The 22,543-nt window shown below is 49.1% G+C and overlaps 3 protein-coding genes across 10 annotated transcripts in view; 1 reads left to right on the plus strand and 2 right to left on the minus strand.

The window, feature by feature from the left end:
- The window catches only part of ninaC (STKc_myosinIII_N_like and MYSc_Myo21 domain-containing protein ninaC), a 146,359-nt gene extending 145,256 nt beyond the window's left edge, over positions 1-1,103 (plus strand). For all 5 annotated transcript variants that reach the window (XM_089544952.1, XM_089544956.1, XM_089544955.1 and 2 more), the window contains one exon: positions 16-1,103. In XM_089544952.1, the coding sequence (XP_089401078.1) occupies positions 16-256 (241 nt within the window). In that variant the 3' untranslated portion in view covers positions 257-1,103. The remainder of the gene's footprint in view (positions 1-15) is intronic.
- Positions 346-5,446, minus strand: LOC149342594 (uncharacterized). Its single transcript, XM_089544965.1, has 5 exons — positions 3,153-5,446; positions 2,935-3,054; positions 2,654-2,789; positions 1,904-2,144; positions 346-1,259 (listed from the first exon to the last, which is right to left on the minus strand). The coding sequence occupies exons 1-5, from the start codon at positions 3,299-3,301 to the stop codon at positions 1,117-1,119; spliced, it is 789 nt and encodes a 262-aa protein (XP_089401091.1). The 5' UTR covers positions 3,302-5,446; the 3' UTR covers positions 346-1,116.
- Positions 5,447-5,580: 134 nt separating this feature from the next.
- Positions 5,581-22,543, minus strand: part of LOC149342595 (protein ABHD1-like) — a 43,891-nt gene continuing 26,928 nt past the window's right edge. For 2 of the 4 annotated variants that reach the window (XM_089544959.1, XM_089544961.1), the window contains exons 2-6: positions 17,329-17,666; positions 16,250-16,528; positions 11,898-12,167; positions 7,095-7,217; positions 5,581-5,915 (exon numbers count right to left, since the gene is read on the minus strand). In XM_089544959.1, the coding sequence (XP_089401085.1) occupies positions 5,634-5,915; positions 7,095-7,217; positions 11,898-12,167; positions 16,250-16,528; positions 17,329-17,598 (1,224 nt within the window). In that variant the 5' untranslated portion in view covers positions 17,599-17,666 and the 3' untranslated portion in view covers positions 5,581-5,633. The remainder of the gene's footprint in view (positions 5,916-7,094; positions 7,218-11,897; positions 12,168-16,249; positions 16,529-17,328; positions 17,667-22,543) is intronic. The other 2 variants (XM_089544958.1, XM_089544960.1) reach the window with 1 other exon arrangement.

Here is a 22,543-nt window from a genome sequence, read left to right on the forward strand (position 1 = left end):
TGTTGTTACTTACAGCGAGCCTGCCACTCCGCCTCAAGTAGACATGCCGACAGCACAGGACAGTGACCCAAACCAAGGCCCCTACCAGTTCAAAAAGATCCTGCGGAAGCCTCCTCCCTCACCCAAGCCATCGCCAAACAGGCAAACCCCTGGTGTGTTTGACTTCCGGAAGCTGTTGCGAAAGACTGACAATGCGCCTACAGAGACTCTCAAGCGTTGCAAGGGCTTGTTGTCATCACCGAGTTCAGTCACATGAGCCTCACTACAACAGCAGCATCCAGTGTACAACGTCTGGTCCTAGCCAGATAACACAAGGCAGGACAACTAGTCTCTCCCCTTCCGTCCTTAAACCCCATTACCTTGTGCTGCAAACTGTGTGTTGTGCAGAGCACGAACCATACTGTTTATTCTAAGCTCATTCAAGTTCAGGGGCACAGTTCCCACTCAGAGCAGAAATCAAGGAGGAAAAAAAAGGAGTGTTGCACTACACCACTGGCTCATGGTTCACGACAGGTCCTTAACTAAATGCCCAAATGCAATATCAAAGAAGCAATGGAGCTGCAGTACAAGAAAGTAACCAGAAGCTATGCAAGCACTCATCTTTATTGTATATCTGTGATAAAGAAAACAGCCCTAATAAGCTTTTTAGTAGCAGTATTATTCATGCACTTACTGTGTGCGCACGTTCGGACAAAACCATAGAGACAATCAAGTAAATTGCTAGTGATAGTGATAAAGATATTGTTTGTACATCCACTGACAGTGATACGACACACTTGGCAGCCTTTGCAACTTCAAGCCAGCCAGCCAGCACTCTAAACAGGAGGCCCATGCAGTAAGAGGTTTCTTACGCAGAACAAAAGCACCTATTCAAGACTACATGAGCCCATACATGCAGAAATGTACCTAACAGAGATTCTCAGGGCCCTGAAGCATCATCTCTGCTCCCTGTGGAAAAGCAAGTGCATTTGCACTTTGTTAATTATTTTATAGTTTCTAACATAAGGAAACATGTACATAAAACAACTTGTACAAAACATGTAAAAAAACATTTTTGAACAGAGTGGAACTATGTAGCAATAAATATGTGATATTTCCTCGTATTTTCATATTTCTTCATGCACTGCTTTCATGCAAGTTTATCTGCTTGCTGCTTTCAGTTATTACTGCAGTAACACTTGTGACATTGAAGAAGGCCCCATGACATGGCTTGCACTCAAAGTACACCTTTTCTCCAAGTCTTCCATCACAGAATCCCACTGCCAATGACACACAGAAGAAAAAAAACTTTCAAGCTCTGGTCACACTGAAATATGGGTTAAATATGGTCTATGCAGATAGGTAGGCATATGAGGGTTAACACCCCATACCGACTATGAAAGATGCCACAAGTGGGGGCTCCAGATGAATTTAGACCACCTGACATTGCACAGTATGCAGGCGTTATTGCATTTGCTTCCATTGAAATGGATGGCTTTAACAACATACTGTTAGACCTTTGAATTTAGCATAAACAAACTGTGTTTATGGCATTAGATACATTTGAAACATATGCTGTCCTAATGAAGTTAACGCAATGAAAGCTTCAACAGTATGCAAGTCCCTCGTTCCAACTATAGAAGAATGTTCAATAACCGCTAACAATTAACTTCTGCTACATATTTATGCATTCTGCACTTCTTGTTTGTCAAAGTATGCAACAGTGCTCATCAAGTACAACAAATAACAAAAGTTGCCACTGGGTGAAACACAGCTGGTTTCATTAGGCATTAAGCAGTACCCGATTATGATTTTTTGCACCTTTGTTTTCCTTTATCAACCATTTCCAAATATAAACACAGCTGTCCTTAGATGTATAGGACAGTTACTACACTTCTAGGCTATTTAAGGATGATATACTAACCAGGCTCAGGCAGTTCAAGACCAACCCAAATCCAGTGTGGCGCACTGGTGTCGAGGTGCCCAATATAGCAAATCTTCCCCAAGAGTTTTCTTCGAACAACTGCTGTGTGGCCTTTATCAAGAAGGTTGAAGGTAAGTGCTTTTGTTGATGCCTTGGTTCCTTGAAAAGAATTGCAAGCTTCACAGATGCAGCCATCTAACGGCACCCATGTCTTCCCAAATTGATGTAGCTGCTGCAGGACCTTTTTAATGAGGAGAAAATCATTGGGAAGCATCATTAGAGCAAGTAAGGGCTAAGGAACTATTGCAAAACTAGAAAAAAGCAAAAACTGGTATCGCTTATATCAGGGTTGAATAGAGCACAGCCTGTAATTTTTGCCTAATTTCTGAACGGCATACAAAATAAAATGCACACAAAACACTACGAATGCATAACAAAGATTAAGTAAATTTCACAACCAAGCCTGTTTATTTTTGCTCTTGTTAACAGTCTTTAAGACTCCACCAGACGAAATCATAGGCTCAAGAATCTTGATGCTGCTGGTGTGTTCAACGCAAACATTAAAAAGCTGATCTCGTTTACTCTAGTTACTGGTCAGCGAATTAACAAAAGACGCTGTGTACATGGCCCATTGTTGCCAACCGCTGTTTAAGTTTTATCCTACTGCAGCAGGTCGAGTGAGCATCGCAAGCGGTGTCACAAATGCATACAAGCTCGCCAATTACAAGGCGGGCTCATGTCAAGGCTTACTTTCAGCTTGTCAATGGTCCCTTTAATTTTGTTCTTCAGGCGTGACGGCGAAGTAATATCAGGCCGCTTCATGTCGCTTACTGGCACTATTTCGGCGCTGTAAGCAGGTACACTAGGCCTACTAATATGGTGCGGTCTATGAAAGAAAAAATAAAGTTGAAAGATATATGCATGCAACCACGTAGACAAAGTAACGCAAGAGAGTGAAGTACAACAAAAAAAATGGATGGCACTCATGCATTGCTGAACTCATCAACAAAAGGTAAAAGGAACTAACTTACTTTGCGTCATTCTGCGGTGCCCATCGGTTAACGGCAACCTCCCCATCGCCTAAGGGCAGCGCGAACGCCGCTTTGCAAGCTTCTAGTTCATGGCTCAGATTTTCCTTTTCCTGTGCAAGTCTACAAACAGCATGCAAAAGCATTAAAAAGCAAAGGTTCCGCCACCCATTTGTTATGTGCGGCAGTGTCGCGCAGCTGTGCATGCGACTATACTGTACCTGTGCTGTTGTTCCATGAGCAAGGCAATGTTGGTGCAGAGGGGTACAATACCGGCTTTCGAGTGCTTTAAGACGAAGGCCACGGCTGCTGAAGCCCAATGGCCAGGGGCATCCAGGGCCGCGCGCCGAGTGCCGGACATTACGCTCATAAACAGCTTCCTGGAAGTCGTGGAACTTAACCAAACGCGTTTGGTTTATGTTCACGTCACTTACGAACTACCACCAGGCTAAACATACCCCGAGCATGCCAACTCTGTTCAAGCGTGATTCAAATCAAGCTCCCATTTGCTGATGATGATGTTGGCAGGTTTGCCGGTGCTGCCACCACTTTGGATATTTCTTGTTTTGGTTTCGTTTTCCGCAGACAGCGCGAGAGCGCGGTGACGTGGTTTCATTTTTATGTATTCGACCCAATTTTATATTCCTTGTTTTATAGTGAAACGCAATCATAGTATCTGAATCGGTACACCCGTGTCGCCGGCGAACACTAGCGCGTAGGCTCGAAGTTTCGGTTTTACAAGATCAGCGCCGTGGCGCAAGCTTTTAACGCGCTTTCGAGACCGATGAAATCCCGGAGGACACAAAAAAAATATATAGAAACCGAAAATTTTGACTAAGAAAGTTGCGGGCACTGTGACTGGATGCCGTGTCATGTTGGGAAGCCGTTTACGATGACATCGGTACTGTGCTCTAGAGCAAAGCTGTTCTCTAGAGCTCAGCAAGAAAAACTCAGGAGGAAGCGTCACTTTATATTTTTTAGGCTTAGACATACATAAATAATTGCGTTTTTTACATTATTTAATATTGTCGCAGCTTCGAACATCTGTTGTGCGACTCCATAAAAGCGGGAAGCGTACGCTCAGGCAGTTGGTTGTAGTCACATATGCCACGCCGTATAGTAAAGGGGCCTGCGTCACCTAAATGAGTATCATATCGGCGTTCACCAGTCCTTCATTCGCAGCACTTGCATGGTAGTCTCTGCCTGATCAATGGTCGGCTTACGGCAAGGCACAAAAAAAAAAAAGAGAGAGCGTTCACCTGAAGCGGACTTTCTTCACATCGTCATACTTCTGACTTCGACAGAGGGGACGTCTTATACCCCTGTCACACGGCCAGTTTCAATGGTCATCGAGTCGAGGGCCATCGAGATTTTCGATCGCCATCGAACTCGAGGGAGTTGTGGAGCTGCTACACGGCAAACCTCAATGGCCATTGAAATGGTTCTCGCGTCTTACGCCAAGCTCGTGTGGCGCCGGAGTTAAGCTCGTGTGGCGCCACAATCGCTACGTTTGGTTTCGCGCAAATAACAAAAATATATTGACGAAACTTAACTAAATGTTGAAATACACTTTCTTGCAGTCATAAGGCGCGTTCACACTTGTTCAAAAATCCGGCAAGCTAAGCGGATTCGCTCGCCGCAAAAACTGTATCGAACCCGACATATGAGCAGTGGGAGGTGGCCCTGACCAGCGAGACCCTGGATCAGCAACTTAAGTTGGTTCAGCAAGTCCGTCAGTCAGCTAAAGCCAGTGGCGCCTTGGACTAGGGGTGCCACCCAAGTTGCTCGAGCAACCTTCTTCTTTTTAAATAAAAGTTTTCTCTCTCTCTCTCTGTTCTCATCTGTTGACGCCCGGGCGAGTTGAAACGGCGGCGCCGCTGCTGCTTCTCGCTGTGCGCACCACGTCACCGCTCGCGGCGTACACAGATACAGTGAGAAAAGAGCAATACCACGACATATATGCAGTAGGTCGTGAACAGTACACCAAAAATAAGGGAGTAAAAAGGGAGCGATCCCCTTACACTCACTTTTAGGGGCAGGGTGCCCAAGTCCCGGGGTAGATTTCGATAACGGAGTAACGGAGGCGTATATTCCCACAGCAAAGAATAATAAATATAGATGCAGTTTAGCAATGGCAGCAGGCTTCTAAGCGCGGCACCAAAGGTCGCGAGGTTTGCAAATAGAGGGGATTGAAACGTCGATCAAGAACTTAGTACTGCGCAGCTTCATATTCTTCGTACAAAAGCTAGCGCAAAATACGACACACACAAGAAAGGTAGACAGGACAACGCGCTGTATTGGAAAGATACTCAAGTAACACTAGCGCTAGCTTTTGTACGAAGAATAATGCACCAACTATAGCCCAGCAACAAGTGTTACTTGAGCAGCTTCATATGTTTTGTAAAGGCTAATTTTTTTTTTTTTTCAGTTGCCAACCGCAAGTATTTTTGGTGATGGAAATGTACCCCAGGACTTGGGCAGAATACCCTATCCCTCAAAATGGGTGCGCTAGAGGATAGCTTACTCTCATTTTATTCCCATATAAGCAAATTCATGTGCAGAGTGCAGAAAGAAAAAAACAACGAAAAGCATAATCCTACAAACGTACTTTGTACAGCTGTACGCTGTAAGTAAGCGGTGAGCACCAAATTTGACGTCTACAGATATTTAATAAATCAACGCGCGATTGACGGCGAGCGCCATCAGCAGTCCTCGCCCAGGTTCGCGAGCCCTTCGGGGCCGCGGGCACTGACGACGCGCAGCAGCTCCCGCACGTACGCGGCCGCGAATCGCTCGGAGTAGAAGGGCGGCCGCGGCAGCAACCAGCCGTCGACAAAGCCCAGGTGGCCGCCGGAAGGGGTCACCACGGCAGCCAGCCAGCGCGAGTTGACGATCTCGTCGCCAGGAAAGGTGTGCATAGAGCTGAACACGTCGTCGCCGGCCATGAGGAACACCATCGGACGCTGCACCCGAGACAGCTTGCCCTGCGTGAGCCACGGCGGGAGCTAGCTTCAGCGGGAGGCGGCTATAACACGCGTGTATACAGGGCGTTTATGTAACTTGAACCGCTAGTGCAAAAAATTAAACTCACATAATAACGGCAGAGGAATTTTCCGATTAAAGAATTCTTTAGCCACTTTAGCTGCATTCTTTAACCATGATCACTGACCAACAAGCCCAAACAGCCACTTTAATTAGTTCATCAGACTTTTCCTTTAGAGGAGATTCATTATGCACGTCTAAATATAGCAGCAGCTAGTTTGTTGGTGGTCGCCATTTTTAATTACCGACGTAATTATTCTGTGGTAGTAATAATTTTTTTTAACTTCACAGATAGGCAGGTGAGCCCGGGGCCCCCCATAGGTGCTGGCCACCGCACAGGCGGTGCCCGTTGCTTGCCAGTAAAAGGCTGTAAAAAAAATAGACAAAAAAATTCTTAACTATTCTTAGCATGCAGAAAATGTTCAGAACAGCGCACGTTATAATCAAATCTTGTGCGACATAATTAAGTGCCTGCACTGAAATTTTCACGCCTGACAGAACACATTTGCTGGCCATTGCCATGGCCCCTTAGTGTCTGTGAGCGCACTTGAGCACCCGCAACCTTACGAGCCTCCGGCGCTTCCTTCTAAGCATGAGAAAAGCCTTCAGACTGAAGCTATTGTTTCCAAAACTTATTTCTTGTATGCTTTGTAACTGAAACTTTTTGCCTGTGGACAGCTGCTTTAATTTTGCTTAAAAAGTATTACTCCATAAGTTACATTAGCGTAATGTAAAATATACCCCTGCGTGACCTATGCGACTGCCATCAAAGATGCTGTTAGTTCTGGCAACATGAGCCCATGAGTCCTTGACCCTCTTCACCTGGGACCCCTTGCACAGAGGTGGACAAACACCCAAAGGAGCCTAATTTGTCAGATTGCTATAGTCGCATATAGTATCAGCAATAAACTTGTTTGTATTTTCACTCAGGGAAGTGTAACGAGGCCCAGGTGTATTGTGTTGAGTGCATTCGTGCAAAACTGTTGATCTGGGGGGGCTCCCACATTGTGAGCAAGTGAAAGAAGAGACTTCCCCAGGGGTCTCTGGAGGTCTGCTCAAGTGGTGGACTCTGGGTGAGGCTAACAAGTGTAACGCTCGCCTAAATTCACAGACCAGGTTACCTTGAGGCTGCAAGCCTCGTAGAGTTCCTCTGGAGAACTGAACCCAAACACTGGAGCAGTGTAGGCTTTGTCAAACTGGCCCAGGGTCCAGCAGGAGAGCACGGCATCAGCGTTGACCACATTCTGCACACATAGGTAGAAGCTCTGATATACACATGGGCCACACTGAATGCAATAACAGAGCACTCCCACAAACTGGATGCACACACACACACACAGTGCTTGGAGGTTAACACACGACAAAACCAATGCTACGGATTTGGTTCATGTTTTTCTGGCAGCAGCGATAAAGCATACTCGAGGGAATCGATAATCTATGCTAGCAAACTCTGTGATATACCTTCTAACTGTAAAGACGCGAATTCCGCAACAAAAGATGCAACAATGCGAGTTCGTTAGTTTTCCGATGGGACATACCAATGCGTAATTTTTACACATTACAAAATGTCTTAAAAGCTCTAAAAATTTTCCAAATTGTAATATTAAAATATTGCCACGTATCATTGTAGTGTTTGTTCGTTCACGCTCAAGGCTGCAGGAAAGGGCTGTTATCATTTTTGTTCGTGACGCGAGAAGCGACCAGTCTAATCTCGATTGATCGCAGCCATGAAAGGCTGCATCTAGGTTTTTCCAGATTACTGTAGATGATCTTGTCCTGCTATCTGGAAGTTTCTTTGCCGGCTTTAAATTGAGCGATGCCGCGAGCGGCGGACATTCGTAGTTCGACGACCGACGAGCACATCTGTTGCTTACGCCGCCGCCGAGTGATTCAGTTATTTTGCGGGCGCAAGTCAGCCCAAAATAAAGAGCTTCGTTTCCAAGACTGGTTGGTGTCTTCCTGACCACTGGACTGCCGTCACTACAACGTGACATCTGGTGGAGGTGCTGGGTAGCCTCCCATGCATGTTCCGGACACCCCCTACAAGTCGTGACGCCAGCCCTCTGAGTCATCAACCGCAGGACCTGAGTCCAGTCCACCGCGCTAGCCGACGCCTGCAAGGGGACGCACCAGAGTTCGGGAATCTGCCGGACCCTACCCGGAAGCGGAAGCCAGCCGCAACGTCTACCATGAGCTTGCCCCAGACGATGACTCCAATCATTTTTCAGCAGCCCCGAGTGCCACCAACCATTGACGCTTCGCCTGGCGCCGACCCCGAAGAATGGCTGGAGCAGTTCGACCGTGTGGCTATCTTCAACAACTGGGACGATGCCACGAAACTTAGGTACGTCTTCTTCGCCCTGGAGGGACCAGCAAGAGTCTGGTTCGAGAATGAGGAAGCCAGCCTTGCCAACTGGGAAACCTTCAAGGAACAGCTTCTGAAGACCTTCACAAACGTCGTGCGAAAGGAGAGAGCCCAGCAGCTGCTACAGTCTCGCGTACAACACCCGAACGAGACCGTTGCAGTGTATACTGAGATGAAGCGTCTCTTCCGGCGTGCCGACATGAACATGAAGGAAGAAGAGAAGGTGTAGTTGCTTATGCGAGGAGTCAAAGAGCAACTCTTTGCCGGCCTCGTCCGGAACCCACCGAAAACCGTCGCGGAATTCGTAGAAGAGGCATCCACAATGGAGAAAACTCTTGACGCCCGAGGCCGCCAGTATGACCGCCAGCAGCGCTTTTTGTCAGCAAGCTGCATGGACACCACTAACAACGATAACCTGCGGGAGGTTATACGTGAAGTTGTGCGAGAGGAGCTCCGACGATTGCTGCCAATGGGAACGCAGCCGCAACTTTCATCGCTCACTGATGTCATCCGGGACGAGGTTCAACAGGCCTTGGGTGTGACGCCGACACCCACGCAGCCTCTGCAGCCCCCAGCCATGACTTACGCCGCAGCTGCACGCCGTCCTGCACCTCGACGACGGGACCCAAGCCCCTATCGCCCTCAGCCAGCTGCGTTGGACCGCCGCCCATTCGCCCCAACCCGCCCGTCTTACGAGCGACGCGCGCAGCCGAGGAAATGCGACGAGTGGAGAACTCCCTACCAGCGCCGCCCACTATGCTTCCACTGTGGCGAAGCCGGTCACGTCCTCCGGCACTGCCCATACAGAAGACTGGGCATCCGAGGGTTCTCTTACGACGCTCCACGACCCCGACCCGGCCAGCGACCAGCCGAAATCGAGGAGTTTTTACGTCGGGAAGAATACTCATCGCCGAGCCGCCTATCACGTTCCCCGTCGCCATCGTCCCCGCGCTTTGTTTCTCCTAGCCGAGTTTACGCCGTGCGTAAACGCTTCCCCAGCCCCCGAAGGTTAAGCTGAATAAAGCAGCCTCTGGAGGTGAGGTTGCTTCTGAGCGCAAGAACTAAGATCCTCCATCGACGAAAACAGAAGCCCATGCCCCCCACGACGACGACGAACCCTACGACAACGACGACCCCTACGACAACGACGGCCCCTACGACAACGACGACCCCTACGAAGACGACGACCCCTACGAAGACGACGACCCCTACGAAGACGACGACCCCTACGAAGACGACGACCCCGACGACGACGACGACCTCTACGACGACGACGACCTCTACGACGACGACGATCCCTACGACGACGATCCCTACGACGACGATCCCTACGACGACGATCCCTACGACGACGATCCCTACGACGACGACGATCCCTACGACGACGACGACTACTACGACGACAAATACGACGACAAAAACTAAAACACCGACGACAACACCGACGACGACGACGACACGGCCAGACTTGAAGCTTTTACCGCTGACCATACACCTAATTAGGAACGCTAAAGAACTCCAAGTTCTCGAAGCATTCTCCGTGTTTAATTTCATTTTAAAGCAACGAGACGATGCTTCTTTGGAAGGGGGGTAATGCCACGTATCATTGTAGTGTTTGTTCGTTCACGCTCAAGGCTGCAGGAAAGGGCTGTTATCATTTTTGTTCGTGACGCGAGAAGCGACCAGTCTAATCTCGATTGATCGCAGCCATGAAAGGCTGCATCTAGGTTTTTCCAGATTACTGTAGATGATCTTGTCCTGCTATCTGGAAGTTTCTTTGCCGGCTTTAAATTGAGCGATGCCGCGAGCGGCGGGCATTCGTAGTTCGACGACCGACGAGCACATTTGTTGCTTACGCCGCCGCCGAGTGATTCAGTTATATTGCGGGCGCAAGTCAGCCCAAAATAAAGAGCTTCGTTTCCAAGACTGGCTGGTGTCTTCCTGACCACTGGACTGCCGTCACTACAACGTGACAATATCTAGAATTGTGAAATAAACACTGTAGAGATCATGGAATCTATTTTCGAAGGTGCATACGACTCTAAAAAAAAAAATTCACAACGGTGCTGGTAGCAAAATCTGTCTCCAAGAAAATGGCATATGACGTGCTAATACGCTTACTGTTTTGAGAAATATTAGCTGCATTAGCAAGTAGGCATGATATAGCTTCCTATTTGGAATGTGAAGGATGCTAAACTCATTTGAAAAAAAAAAAAATCAGTGCCAAGTACACCACGCCACAAGAAAAAGCTGCAAGTTCATGATGTACACAATTGTGTACAATGCGCCTTACAGCTACCTTACAGCTGCTGTTACAGCTGCTGTAACTTGATATTAGTGTTCCTATATAAGCACATATATGTATACGGGTCCACTACTTGACATTGGAGTCCGGTGACTCTACTTGACATTTGCAGTAAGCGCTCCCTTGTGCCGCTGTTCCTGCGTTACTCTGTAAGCAAGGTCGTCTTTGGTGACAAATGAAAACATCTACATTTTCGTTGTTTATAAACCATGCTCTGTATCGCGATGGCCCAACCTTACTCAGCGAAGCGTATATTGTCACGGAACAAAGGGACGAGGCACCATTCACAAGTAGCGTTCAAGCTCCGAGAGCATGTGAATTCTCAACTTCTTAGTCTTTAGGCACCACCTGAGCAGTATGTATAAAAGCACCCATATACATTTCCTAAGAGTCTTATACAGCTAATCTGTACTAAGGAGGAGGAGAACATCTGATGACAGAACTAGGATTTCGTGACAAGGTGCGCATGCTTAGCTGGGGACTGATGGGAGGAGGGGTGAAATGCAGAAATTAAAGGATGTAACCGAAGCTCATTGATCATAATACCAGTTGGGAAACCCCGTTTAAAGAGGTGAGAGCCATTTTCCAGGTGTTTACGGATGGCGACGCCATCTGGAAGCGGCCAAGCGGCCCGTAAAAGCTGTCACCATACGTCGCCATTATCTTCTGAAAAGCATTTTTTTCCCTTTTATCAGAATGTTGCATCGACGAACTTGCTAATCTAGCTTTTTCAATGCATCAGTTGCCGGCCAGTCGTGTGTTATCAACAATTACGAAGTTTAAGTTTAACGCAGTTTATGTTATTAATCACGGGTGTCGCAATAATCCATAACCACCTTAACTTTGGCCCACTCGGAGCACCATGTTTCGATACATGGGCCCCATGGGAAGTTTCACAAGTAGTAATATCAAAAAGCTCTGGATGTAACAGCACTACATGCATACAGAGTGTTTAAAACGTACGATCAGCTTCGTGTGAAGAAAAATATAGTTGGTGCATTACTTGAATTTTTGAATAATATCTCAATTCGTCAGTAAACGGAATCTGGAGAAATAAACAATTTCTGCTCACTGCTACCTTCAAGGCAGCAATTTCAGTACTGGCTGCCCACTTATTCAGACAGTACCAGCGCAAACATACAACTTGTCAAGTGGCCGTACACACTGACAAAAAATGCGCGCTGCGTAAAGAATGCAGTCACTGCATGAAAAAATCCACTGATGTGCATCAGATAGACGCGAGGTGTCACGCACGGTGGTCCGGAGCACTTCCTCGTTTTCCTTGAGGTGTTCGACCAGGTTGCTGGCCATGTACAGGAGCACACCAAAGTTGGAGTTCCACCACTGCTCGAGGTTTCGCTTAGCCGTGGCCAAATGGAAGGGCGTTGAGATGGCCAGCGCGGCATCGATGCGTGCCTGATCGCCGAACTTGGCCAGGTATAGGCCGATGAGCAGGCCACCCAGTGAGTAGCCCACAGCCACCAGGCCGCGGTCCGGATAGCGCCGTCGCACCGCGTCCACCACCTGCACGAAGTCGGAAGTTACGTATAATAGTCATCCGGTTTCGTATCCGTGTATTATAGCTCCTGACTGGAGAGTCGCCGGTGGCTACGAGAAACCTAGGCACGAAGCATATTTGTCGATATGCATTGTGGAACAGCACTCAGCCTACAGGCTGAGTACCTTTAGCTGCTTCGTATCTTTTCCGTTAATCTCTTTAAATCAGCGGCTGTACACTTGTTTCTTTTTCTACTCTTGCAGCAGAACGTAACAAATTTTAAAACTTCTCGTGCGGTTCCTCAGGGTAAGGATGCACACTTTTGAGGTTATCTAAAGGTCTATGCGTACAGCGAGACCAGGTACTGCGCTCAAAGCCGGGTATGTCCAGAAGCGCTCCTGCGACTCTGGAGTCACTGGGATGTGAGGGAGACAGTACTCAGAGCTCCAATGGTGTTGCGTGGGCCTCATGCATTACTCGACCCGGCGACAACTCGGGAAAAGCACACTTGAAGTTTAACTATTAATTATTAACACAACTATTAATTTTCAGGCCTAACAGTTAGGTGGTGCATTAAAGGGATACTTAGGAGGTTTTCGAATCAGCTAATTTTTTAGGGTTTTGAAGTAGTGTCATTGCTTATCACGTCTGTGAAATTATTTTTTCGATTTTGGCTAAAACAGTGGCGCAATCACCAATTAAAAACGCAAATCTCCCGCGCCCCGCGCGAGCGTAGGAGAGGAGAACAGCGGAGAGGGAAACCTCGTCCATGTCGGCCAACGTGACGTCACGTTGAGGAGCCGGGGATACTTCGGCGCACCCGAGCGAGCTTTCAGCGCGCGTTTTTTCTCATGCTGCGTGCGTTGTGACGTACAAAGCGTGTTAGCCGACCTTGAGAATCAGATTCAACACGAGGTACTACTCTGCGTTCGTGTCCATGAACAAATACGGCCGAGACTGTGTCGTCTTCCACTGTTTTTCGCAAGAACATAAGCTCGCAGCGCAAGCGCTCGCTGCTGTGACGAAGAATTCAAGCTGACCAAAGCAAGCCTACTCTGCTCGAAGCACTTTCGTAAGAGCGGCTACATGCAGGGCTTGTTTCTAATGTGACCTCTGTAGATTTCTGTCGAAAAAGCGCGGCTGAACCATGACACAGTTCCTTCGATTTTCTCGCGCATGAGAGGCGTGTCACCATTCCGAAGAAGCGCCTCTTTTAAAAGTAGAAACATGCGCACTTAGCCCCTGAAGAAACCTTATAGAGGCTCAAGCATGTGTCGCTCTCCTCAGCTTAGGTGCGGCCAGACCATCTGAGACGTGCTCAGCAAGGCTCGGTTAGTGATTTTATACTCGGTTCGACGTGTCCAAACAAGCAAGCAAGCAGAGCAAAGCACAATAAAGCAAAGCAAGCAATCATCGAAGCTCTTCATATGCGGCATCTCGTTTAATCTAGCTAAGCGATTAAAATGAAAGCGTTCGACGTTGATTTCGGATGCAAATTTATGAGAGAAATGAATGCCAACAAAATTTTTGCAAAAAAAAAACACCGCAACCTTACTCGGTTTCTTCATCAAGTTGTGGCAGCGGGCGAGTTGCAGCTAGCTTGGCTTTTAAACACAAATATAGTTTTTTTTTAGTCACATACCCTAAAGGCCCTTTACAGGTATTACATAGGGGGTTAAAGAAAAACAACAAAGCAATCGTATTACATAACACAGTGAAAAATATCACAAAGCATAAACAAACATGTGCTCAGATAAATAGGGAAGACAACAGGATAAATAAAGTATTTGAAAACACGCACACACGTGGACCACATTGTTCAAGACAATCTAAAAAAGAATACACTTCTGATAATATTCCATTAAGGGCCAGCAAAGAGTAAGCTCTTCAGTTTGTTAAGAAATGCGTCGTAATTGTTTTCGGAAGCGATTTCTGCAGGTAGTTTATTCCAGTGATAGATGGCAAGGAACAATGGCGAATGACGCGTAAGTTCAGTGTGAGCTATCTTGGGCAACTACTTCACTGAACCTAAATTGCAAATCTAGGAAGGGCGAAGGCTTCCGAGGCAGCGATTAATATTTTCTGGCATCTGCTGAACGCGCCACGAGTGAAACAGCAGCTTTGTGCGCGTATTTGGCTTGGTTTCCAGCGTACAATGATTGCGTCACTATCCTGTGGTCACATGCCTCGTAGTGCTTGGCCACTGCACTTCGCTAATTTTGGCATCAACTTTGTGCTCCTTCATCGTTTCCATGAAATACTTTCTTGCCCCAACCTCCAACGCCGGATACTGAGAACAGGATTTTTCGTACACAGTGCTTTGGGCCTTTTCTTTATGATGGCGCTCTTCCGGGCGAGCCAGGAGGCGTCCGGTGGTGGTAATTGACTTGAGTATTGTTCGCACCCCTTCCTTTCCGAGAATACGAGCCGAGGTTGTGCTGGCACCTTTTACGCATGGTCTGCATCGCGTCTTTGACGCTGGCGTATGCTTGTGCTAGGCGTAGAATTTTTTGCTTGTTTCTTTTTTGGTTTCAGGCGATACCTGGAATGAGCAAACTGTAGTATTCTTTTCTTCGGAGGTCAGTAAAAAAAAATAGTCGCCGTATTCGCTTTTACAACGACACGGAAAGCTGCGATCCGCACTCAACGCAGCGCCGGATCCGCATCGGCAGCTTCTCCAGTCCTCAAAGTGACGTCACGACCTCTTTTGACCAATCACGGGCGGCGGCGCGCCGCGCGGCGTGCCCCGCGGCACAGGCCTCATATTCCGGCAAAAAAAGGCAATTCGCGCTTGTTTTTGCCTTATTTGGATGCGATATTCCAGTACACAGCATGGAAAACTATAGGACGCCGCTGCCAGCCTGATTTTCAAAAAAAGTGCTTCAGTCTCCCTTTAATGCGTTATTAGATTACACATGCATATGATATGCACGCCGTTCTTCACTCTCTCTTCCTCCCAGGCTTTTAACGGCAGAGAGTTAGTACCCCACGTCGGAAAAAAGCGTCCTCGGCGGCGTCGACCGTTCGAAGTTTCGCTATCTGAGCGGCCAGCCGCTCCAGTAACCTAGGTGGGATACCTAATCACATGACCTTCTGGCGTCATCACAACGTGCCCACCGGGTCGCGAGTAAACTGACCCCCGCGACAGGTGGCAGTTAGATTGCTCGTGAGAGGTTGCTCGGGAAGAGCAACTTGGGTCTCATAGGCCCCACCGGTGGTAGCACGTGCCATCGCGGGGCAGTGGCGCAAAGCTTAACCGCTGCGCCGCTGCGTCAGGAGTGGCATGAGGATTCCCAGCGATATATGAATATAAAGTCATAACGCAGTAATTACTCATTGACATCCACCCAAGCGCAGCCATAAGGCTACAAAGGAAAGCTATACAGCTTTCTCAGAAATTTAGCAGTTAAAGAAAAATTCGTCCTGGTCCGGGGTGCGAATGCGGTGGTCCGGGGTGCGAACCACCGCTGCACCGGAGCAGTCGCTCTACCAGTTGGGCTAACCGGGACGGCAAGCTTATGGTAGGGCGAGAGCGAATTGATCAATAACTCGAAGTGGGAACAGTGTTGGTCAAATGTATAGGGGAATCCCCGAAGGTGGAGTCGATTTGTAATAAGGGAGTAATTACTCATTGACATCCACCCAAGCGCAGCCAGTTTTTAGTGTCTGCTTTCGCTGCGCACAAGTTACGACGTGTGCGTTCAGAATAGTTCAGACTGAAGATTTAAGCAGCCCTTGACGTAAATCGACAATTCCGAATACACGAAGGAAAACGATCACATTCAACGCTCTCTCCACGCGCGAAGTGCTGGAGGGTGACAGGACGGGCCCCAAGCGTTGCTGCTCCAAACAGTCTATTCCTGGCAAATAGTGACGCATGTGCCTCCAGTTGTTTTCCACTCATGTAGTTCTGGCCGCACAACATGTTTCATGGCTGTGAAGGTGCCTGTGTTGCAGTTAGAACACATTTCTGTCGACCAGCGGCACTTCGGAAGCACAACGACTCTAGCGCGCCAACAATGTGCCATGCGCGGGCGAGGGAAGTGAGTGCCAATCATACGTGCAAACCCCGCCGGCGACAGAGTGCGGGAAAGGAGGAGGAACGCACCTCTGTCAGGTCTCCGACGCTGGGAATGTGGGTGATGCGATGAGTGCTGAGCGGCAGGCCTCCACGGCCGCGGCCGTTCATGACGACCAAGGGGCAGCCCAGTGACCTGGCCAGCGGGACGAAGGAGCGCAGATAGTACGCCTGGCTGTCCCCGCACAGGCCGGGTAGCACCAGCAGCACTGCGCCCTGCGCGTCCTCGTTGAGCCAGTCGAGCGCCAGCCGGCCGCCATCAGGCAGAGACAGGTACTCGCGCCGGTAGGACAACTCCGGCAGCCGCTTCTGCGCACAAGAACACACACTTAGCGCCGGGCACGTAGCCCTCAAAATTCCTTTCGGGAGGGGCCAAAGGTACGTTTCTGCATCGGATTAAATGTATGGGGGGTAGGTATGGGGGGTAGGGGAGAGGGGTGCTAGCCAGTACATGACCAAAAGGAGCCCTGCCAAAAGAGCCAGGAAGTGGGAGGGGGGGGGGGAGGGGGTAACCTAGTTTCTAGACAGCAACGTACCTAGATTGCTGTCTAGAAACTAGGCTATAACCATGTGGGCAGGTTGTGATGACCTCACAAGTAAAACTTGTTGCTGGGCTAGTCGGTGCATAGTTCTACGTACAAAAGTTGGCGCAAAACACAAGACAATCACAAGAAAGGTGGACAGGACAACGCGCTACTGACAACCGATTCTTTATTGAACGTGTTTCTTTCAATAAAGAATCAGTTGTCAGTAGCGCGTTGTCCTGTCCACCTTTCTTGTGATTGTCTTGTGTTTTGCGCCAACTTTTGTACGTATGACGCCACAGGGCCACGTGTCACCTCCCGACCACTCAGGATGGCCCATCAGGGCAGATTGACGAGTCACAGGTCACATGACCTCTCTCGACCAACTAGCTAATTTCGTCTCGGACATCGACGAGGTTTTGGTGTGGCAACTTTAATGCTATCGCATTATCAAGCGCAAAACAGAAAGAATGGTACACCCGTCTTCATGCACACAAAGCATGACACACAGGTACTGTGTATACCCTGAACTAGGGTGTACCATTTTTCCGCAGTCCTCTGATTGTTGAGGCTGAGCCACTTCACCTGGTAGACGACGCTGACGAGCGACTGGAGGTTTGCGCCGATGCACCAGATGGGCGTGCGGTAGTAGCTCTCAAGCAAGTCGCCGAAGGTGGCCTTCATGAAGCGTCGCATGCGGCCCGGGCGGCAGATGAGGCGCGGCCGGCGCTCCACGACCAGCACGTAGTAGAAGATGTACAGGGCGCAAGACGCGCAAACCAGCAGCTCCAGCTTGCTCGGCTGCCCGGACATCGCTGCTAGTGCTGCGTTCTCCTCGGACGATTCCATCTTCATCTTCACCGGGGGCCTCGAGCGCCGCGCGCGTTCTTCGTTTATTTCGTGGCCTCGGGAGGGCGCGCCTGCTAGTCCATAGAGAGAGACGGGAAATTTTGAGGCTAGGATGCACGTGCCTGCTACTCCGTTACACACCAGATTGCTGCAACTGTAGCATCCCCAATACAACCGAGAAGATTATCGTCCATAATATAAACCAGCTAGAAATACCCAATCATACCCCCGCAGGCAAGCATGTGTACTGAAGCAACTCCGGTACCAGACAACCATTCATGGATCGATCTAAAGGCATATCCCCGTAACTCAAAGCCAACATCACCGTTTTTCCAGTACCAAGAAACAACCAATCCCGAATTTCACGAGGGTAGACGCAAGGCAAGGGTTTCGAAAGGCCCTGCATGATATCTATGGCAAAGACCGAAAAACACTTTACACGGACGCGGCCACATCACATACCGCAAACCCCTCTCGTCTGGGCACATGGACATCATGTCCCTTTTTGGTAATGAAAGCGTTCGCGCGACATTTCGAGGGCTTATTTTCCGGGCTCCAGTAAAAGGTCGTCCCAACCCAGAGGAGGCGGAGGCCATCAAACTAACCTATTCACACGCACACACCACAAACACACAAACATTATTACTGATTCGCCCCGCCGTGGTGGCTCAGTCAGCTCAGTGGCTACGGCGTTGGGTTGCTGACCCGAAAGACGCGGGTTCGATCCCGGCCGCGGCGGCCGAATTTCGATGAAGGCGAAATTCTAGAGGCCCGTGTACTGTGCGATGTCAGTGCATGTTAAAGAACCCCAGGTGCTCGAAATTTCCGGAGCCCCTCACTACGGCGTCCCTCATAGCCTGAGTTGCTTTGGTACGTTAAACCCCAATAAACCATTATTACTGATTGTCCCGCAAATAATGTTTACCACCTCACGAAAAAGTCCATAGTAACGGCGGTATGGTGACACAGGTGGTGTGGTTGTGGTGACACAGTCACCACAGCCACAGTACGCACTAAAAATAGCACAAATGCAGAAGAATGCGCCATATATTCCTGGTCATATGAACCAGGCGTCCAGATAAACACACCATCATTATCCCTGACTTCCAAACGGCCTGTCGCAACAACGCCCATGGACGCATCTCCCCTTTCGCGTATTGCATCTTGCATCCAATCCAACCCAACCCGCAAACCCGCCTCGTCTGGACATATATGGGTCATATATGGGGCATATATATGGGACATATATGGACATATCTCTGGCCATGAGGACGTTAACGCGACAGTCCAACAAGGATATATATTTTTTTCTCTCCACGCAGTCCGAGGACTTACCCTCCGTATACAAGCCCAGAGGAGGCAGAGGATAATCCCACTCGCCTGTTCACACATACTCCAACATTATCGATTGTGCCGCGAAATGTGCTCACTACCTCACAAAATCTCCGTCGAGAGGAGGCGGCCTTCTGGTGCCAATCTTCCGCTTGGGCACCCCTTTTATCCCACCCGATACCCTACCTCTCCCCTTCACAGTAGGACGCCGCCATATATCTATAGCCGGATACAACTGAAGAACGAAGCGGCTTTTCCCCGTCAAAGGAGCCCCTTCCAGCCAGTGGCGTCGGCCGATTTCTCTTGAGCCTGCTAGCGTGAGCGCAGAGAGCGACCGACGAAAGGGGATAGCCTCCTCCTTATATGGTGGAGACAGTCCCCTCCACCCCTTTTCACGCCGCGCCCTGCATCGTCACGCTAGCAGGGTCATGGGAAACGGCCGACGTCTTTGGCTGAGAGGTGTCCTTTGACGGGTTTTGACGGGGGAAAGCCGCTTCGTTCTTGAAATGTATCCGACTATAGAACGGTCGTGGACAACCAGAGTTACTATGATCGCCCGGGCCAGCCCGGTAGTTATAGGGTATAGTGCGGCATGCTATCTGTGCGAGCTCGGGCGTGCGCGCAGAGGTTCGAGACGACGCACAAGATCACGTGGGAAATCGGTTACGAGGAAAGCAAAAGCGCAGTCACTACGTGTCTGACTTCTCAGTCGACACTTGAACCGCTCAGTGAAGGAAGAAGGAGTGCAAGAATAAGGAGGACATAAAAAGGCAACGCGGTGGAGGAGGCACTGCAGGGGGTATCTTTTACAGCCGACGTCGTTGCTTCGGCGGTCGCGGTTGCTGTGACACCCGTCTTATCTTTCAATCTCTCCTCTCATATAACTTTCAACTTTCCTCTGTCTGCAGGTGGCAGCAATTATCAAACTGGCTTCTGAGGCAAGGAAATGGCGCAGTAAATGTCTCACTTCTGGGCGGACACCCGAACCGCGCCGCAATGGAAGGGAAGCTGGGAGTGAAAGAGGAAAGGTGCCATATTGGAGTGCTCCGGAATAATTTCGGCCGCCTGGGGTTCTTTAACGTGCACTGACATCGCACAGTACACGGGCGCCTCTTGCGTTTCGCCTCACTCGAAACGCGGCCGCCGCGGCCAGGTTCGAAACCGGGAACTCCGGCTCAATAGTCGAGCGCCCTAACCACTGAGCCGATTGTGGCTCAGCTCGATCCAGTGGGCAGGCCCATGCATTTTTTTTTTCATTTTTCCTTCAGTCACAACAACAAGCGGTCTCCGGATTGAATTTGTCTCAACGTGCCCTGACATCACACACCAAACGGGCGCTTTTCCATTTCGCCTCTATCGAAACGCGGCAGCCGCCACCAGCATTCGATCCCGCAACCTTCGGGATCAGCAGCCGAATGCCAAATTAGTGGTTTTTCAGGAAAGTAAATGCCGCAGTAACTGTCTCACTTCTGGGCGGACACCCGAACCGCGCCGCGAGGGAAGGGAAGGTGGGAATGATAGAGGAAAGAGAGAAAGAGGTAGTAGTGAAGCGTTCCGGAATACAATTTCCGCCAACTGGGGACCTTTAACGTGCGCTGACATCGCACAGCACACGAGTTGCCTTTTCCTTTCCACCTCCATCAAAACGCGGCCGCCGCAGCCAAAGACACTGAACCGTCGCAGCAGGTACGATAGAGAGAGAGAAAGAATATCGATATGCATCTCCGGTCCGGGTGACTGATTCAAGTGGGCAAGTTGACAGTTGTTTAAATTCGGCGAAGTATGGCGGCTACCAAACGTGTGTGATGCGGGTAGCCAAACACAGACATCAAGACAGGAAAGAAAGAAGGCGGCTTGAGGCAGAGTGTGCTGGCTCAGTGGTTATTTTACCGTTCGCGGGTTCAGTCGTGACCACAGAGACCGTGTTTTGATGGAGGTGGATTGCAAGAAACGGAACGGCCGTGCACTGAGAGATTCGGTGCACGGTAAAGAACCCTAAATGGACAAAATGTTTCCGGAGCCCACTGATGCGCTATGGCTTATAGGTCACAGTGCTGCTTCAGGATTGGGCAATGGGAGATATGGGACAGGCCTTTGTCCTGAAGTGGGCGTCGTCAGGTTGATAGCGATGACGATAAAGGAAACTGTCACAATGGGTGACGACATGCAGTTGGGTGCGTATTCGTAACAGCGGCTCAGTGGCTACAGTATTTGGCTGATGATTCCAAGGTCACGAGATAGAATTCTGGCCGTGACGGCGGCATTTCGATGGAGGCAAAATGCGATAGCGCCCGTGTACTGTGCGATATGCCATTGCACCTCATGGTCTTGTACAGTGCGTGAGCTCATAGAACGGACAGATGCCAAGAATAAGAGTTTCAGAACAAGGGTGAAATGCACGTGGACTTTTTCATTGCTTTTGGAGTTGTTTTGCACCATAGTAGACTTTCGGGGAAAGAAGTATGAGCACAAGAATAGAATTTTCATCGGTGCTAGTGTAGCTCTGGCGTTATGCCAAAACTTTTTCGGACTAAGTTCGACAACTCTTCGATGCAGCCTAAGTGACGAGCGCGTTCTCCGCGAGTTGACGATTTTTAATTGTCTTGAAGCATGAACGTGGCGACTCCTACCATGTTTAGTGGCGGCTGCACTACCAAACATGCCAAGTTTGTTGGATGTTCCACACATTTCGTGTGCAAGATACCCCTGTGCAAGGTACCCTGTGTGGTAAGCTGTATAGGGTCAGACCGAAAAATGCGTGAATGCATGTGCGGGCACGTGAAGATAAGTATCTGGAAAATGTGTCCCATCAAAATAAGCTTCCGCGTCATTGAATGCAATAAAACCGCGTGCCGCGGATTTCGACAAGATGTCGGTATTTGGAAAAGGAAAAAAAAAGGAAAAACAGGAAGGAGAGACCCTAAGGGCCATTCACACTAGTCTGCAAGGAAATGAAACGTGCATCAGTGTCGCTCTTAGCAGCGCCTTGGCAATGCGTCAGCACTTTCCGCAGCCGCGCGGCGGCCGTTCACTTCGCCACGGTCAGCGGGCACGCTTCGTTTGCTCAAAACGCCGTCGAGAGCGCTGCAATTTGGTAGCGCACGAGCGCAGTCACGTAGTATTTTTTTCATATTTCGCGGGCTTTCTTTAGGTGCCGGAAAAAAGGACTCCGTAGGAGATACGATGCTACAATAAACTGGATCGGTTGTTTATAAACCTGCTCTACAACCTAACGTAACGGTCTTGGCACTAAAATGAATATTTGAAAAGTGGCATAATTCATCGTAGTTAATGAACTAATTAAGCGCAATAAAAAATATTCTGAGGAGCGCCACATGACGGCGAACGATGTATCGTTGGTTTCAGCGGGCTGCGGTTTACCGCTTTTTTAAATCCTTGGTTCAAGTGACGTGAAACACCCTGCATATCGGAGAAACCACGACAATCAATGAGGGCGAGACTAAATGGCCACCCAGCTGACACAGGAAAGAATGTTCAAAAGGAAGAGCCGGAACATTTTGATCAACGTGGTCACAACTTCGATCAAATTAAACTATTAATTCTCCAGTCAGGCTTCAAATCTGTACAGGATAGAAAATACCGAAAGACATTCTATATA

Source organism: Amblyomma mixtum, chromosome 5 (genome assembly GCF_055824585.1).
Source record: "Amblyomma mixtum isolate Tamu chromosome 5, ASM5582458v1, whole genome shotgun sequence".
In the NCBI taxonomy this organism is placed as follows: domain Eukaryota; kingdom Metazoa; phylum Arthropoda; class Arachnida; order Ixodida; family Ixodidae; genus Amblyomma; species Amblyomma mixtum.

What these genes read in the sequence shown, in the direction of transcription:
- LOC149342594 (XM_089544965.1), bottom strand. Translation starts at nt 3,301, where the DNA reads ATGAGCGTAATGTCCGGCACTCGGCGCGCGGCCCTGGATGCCCCTGGC. An exon ending in CTCATGGAACAACAGCACAG is followed by an intron (nt 3,055 to 3,152) that starts GTACAGTATAGT and finishes TGCTGTTTGTAG; the next exon opens with ACTTGCACAGGAAAAGGAAA. An exon ending in TCTTGAACTGCCTGAGCCTG is followed by an intron (nt 1,260 to 1,903) that starts GTTAGTATATCA and finishes TGTCATTGGCAG; the next exon opens with TGGGATTCTGTGATGGAAGA.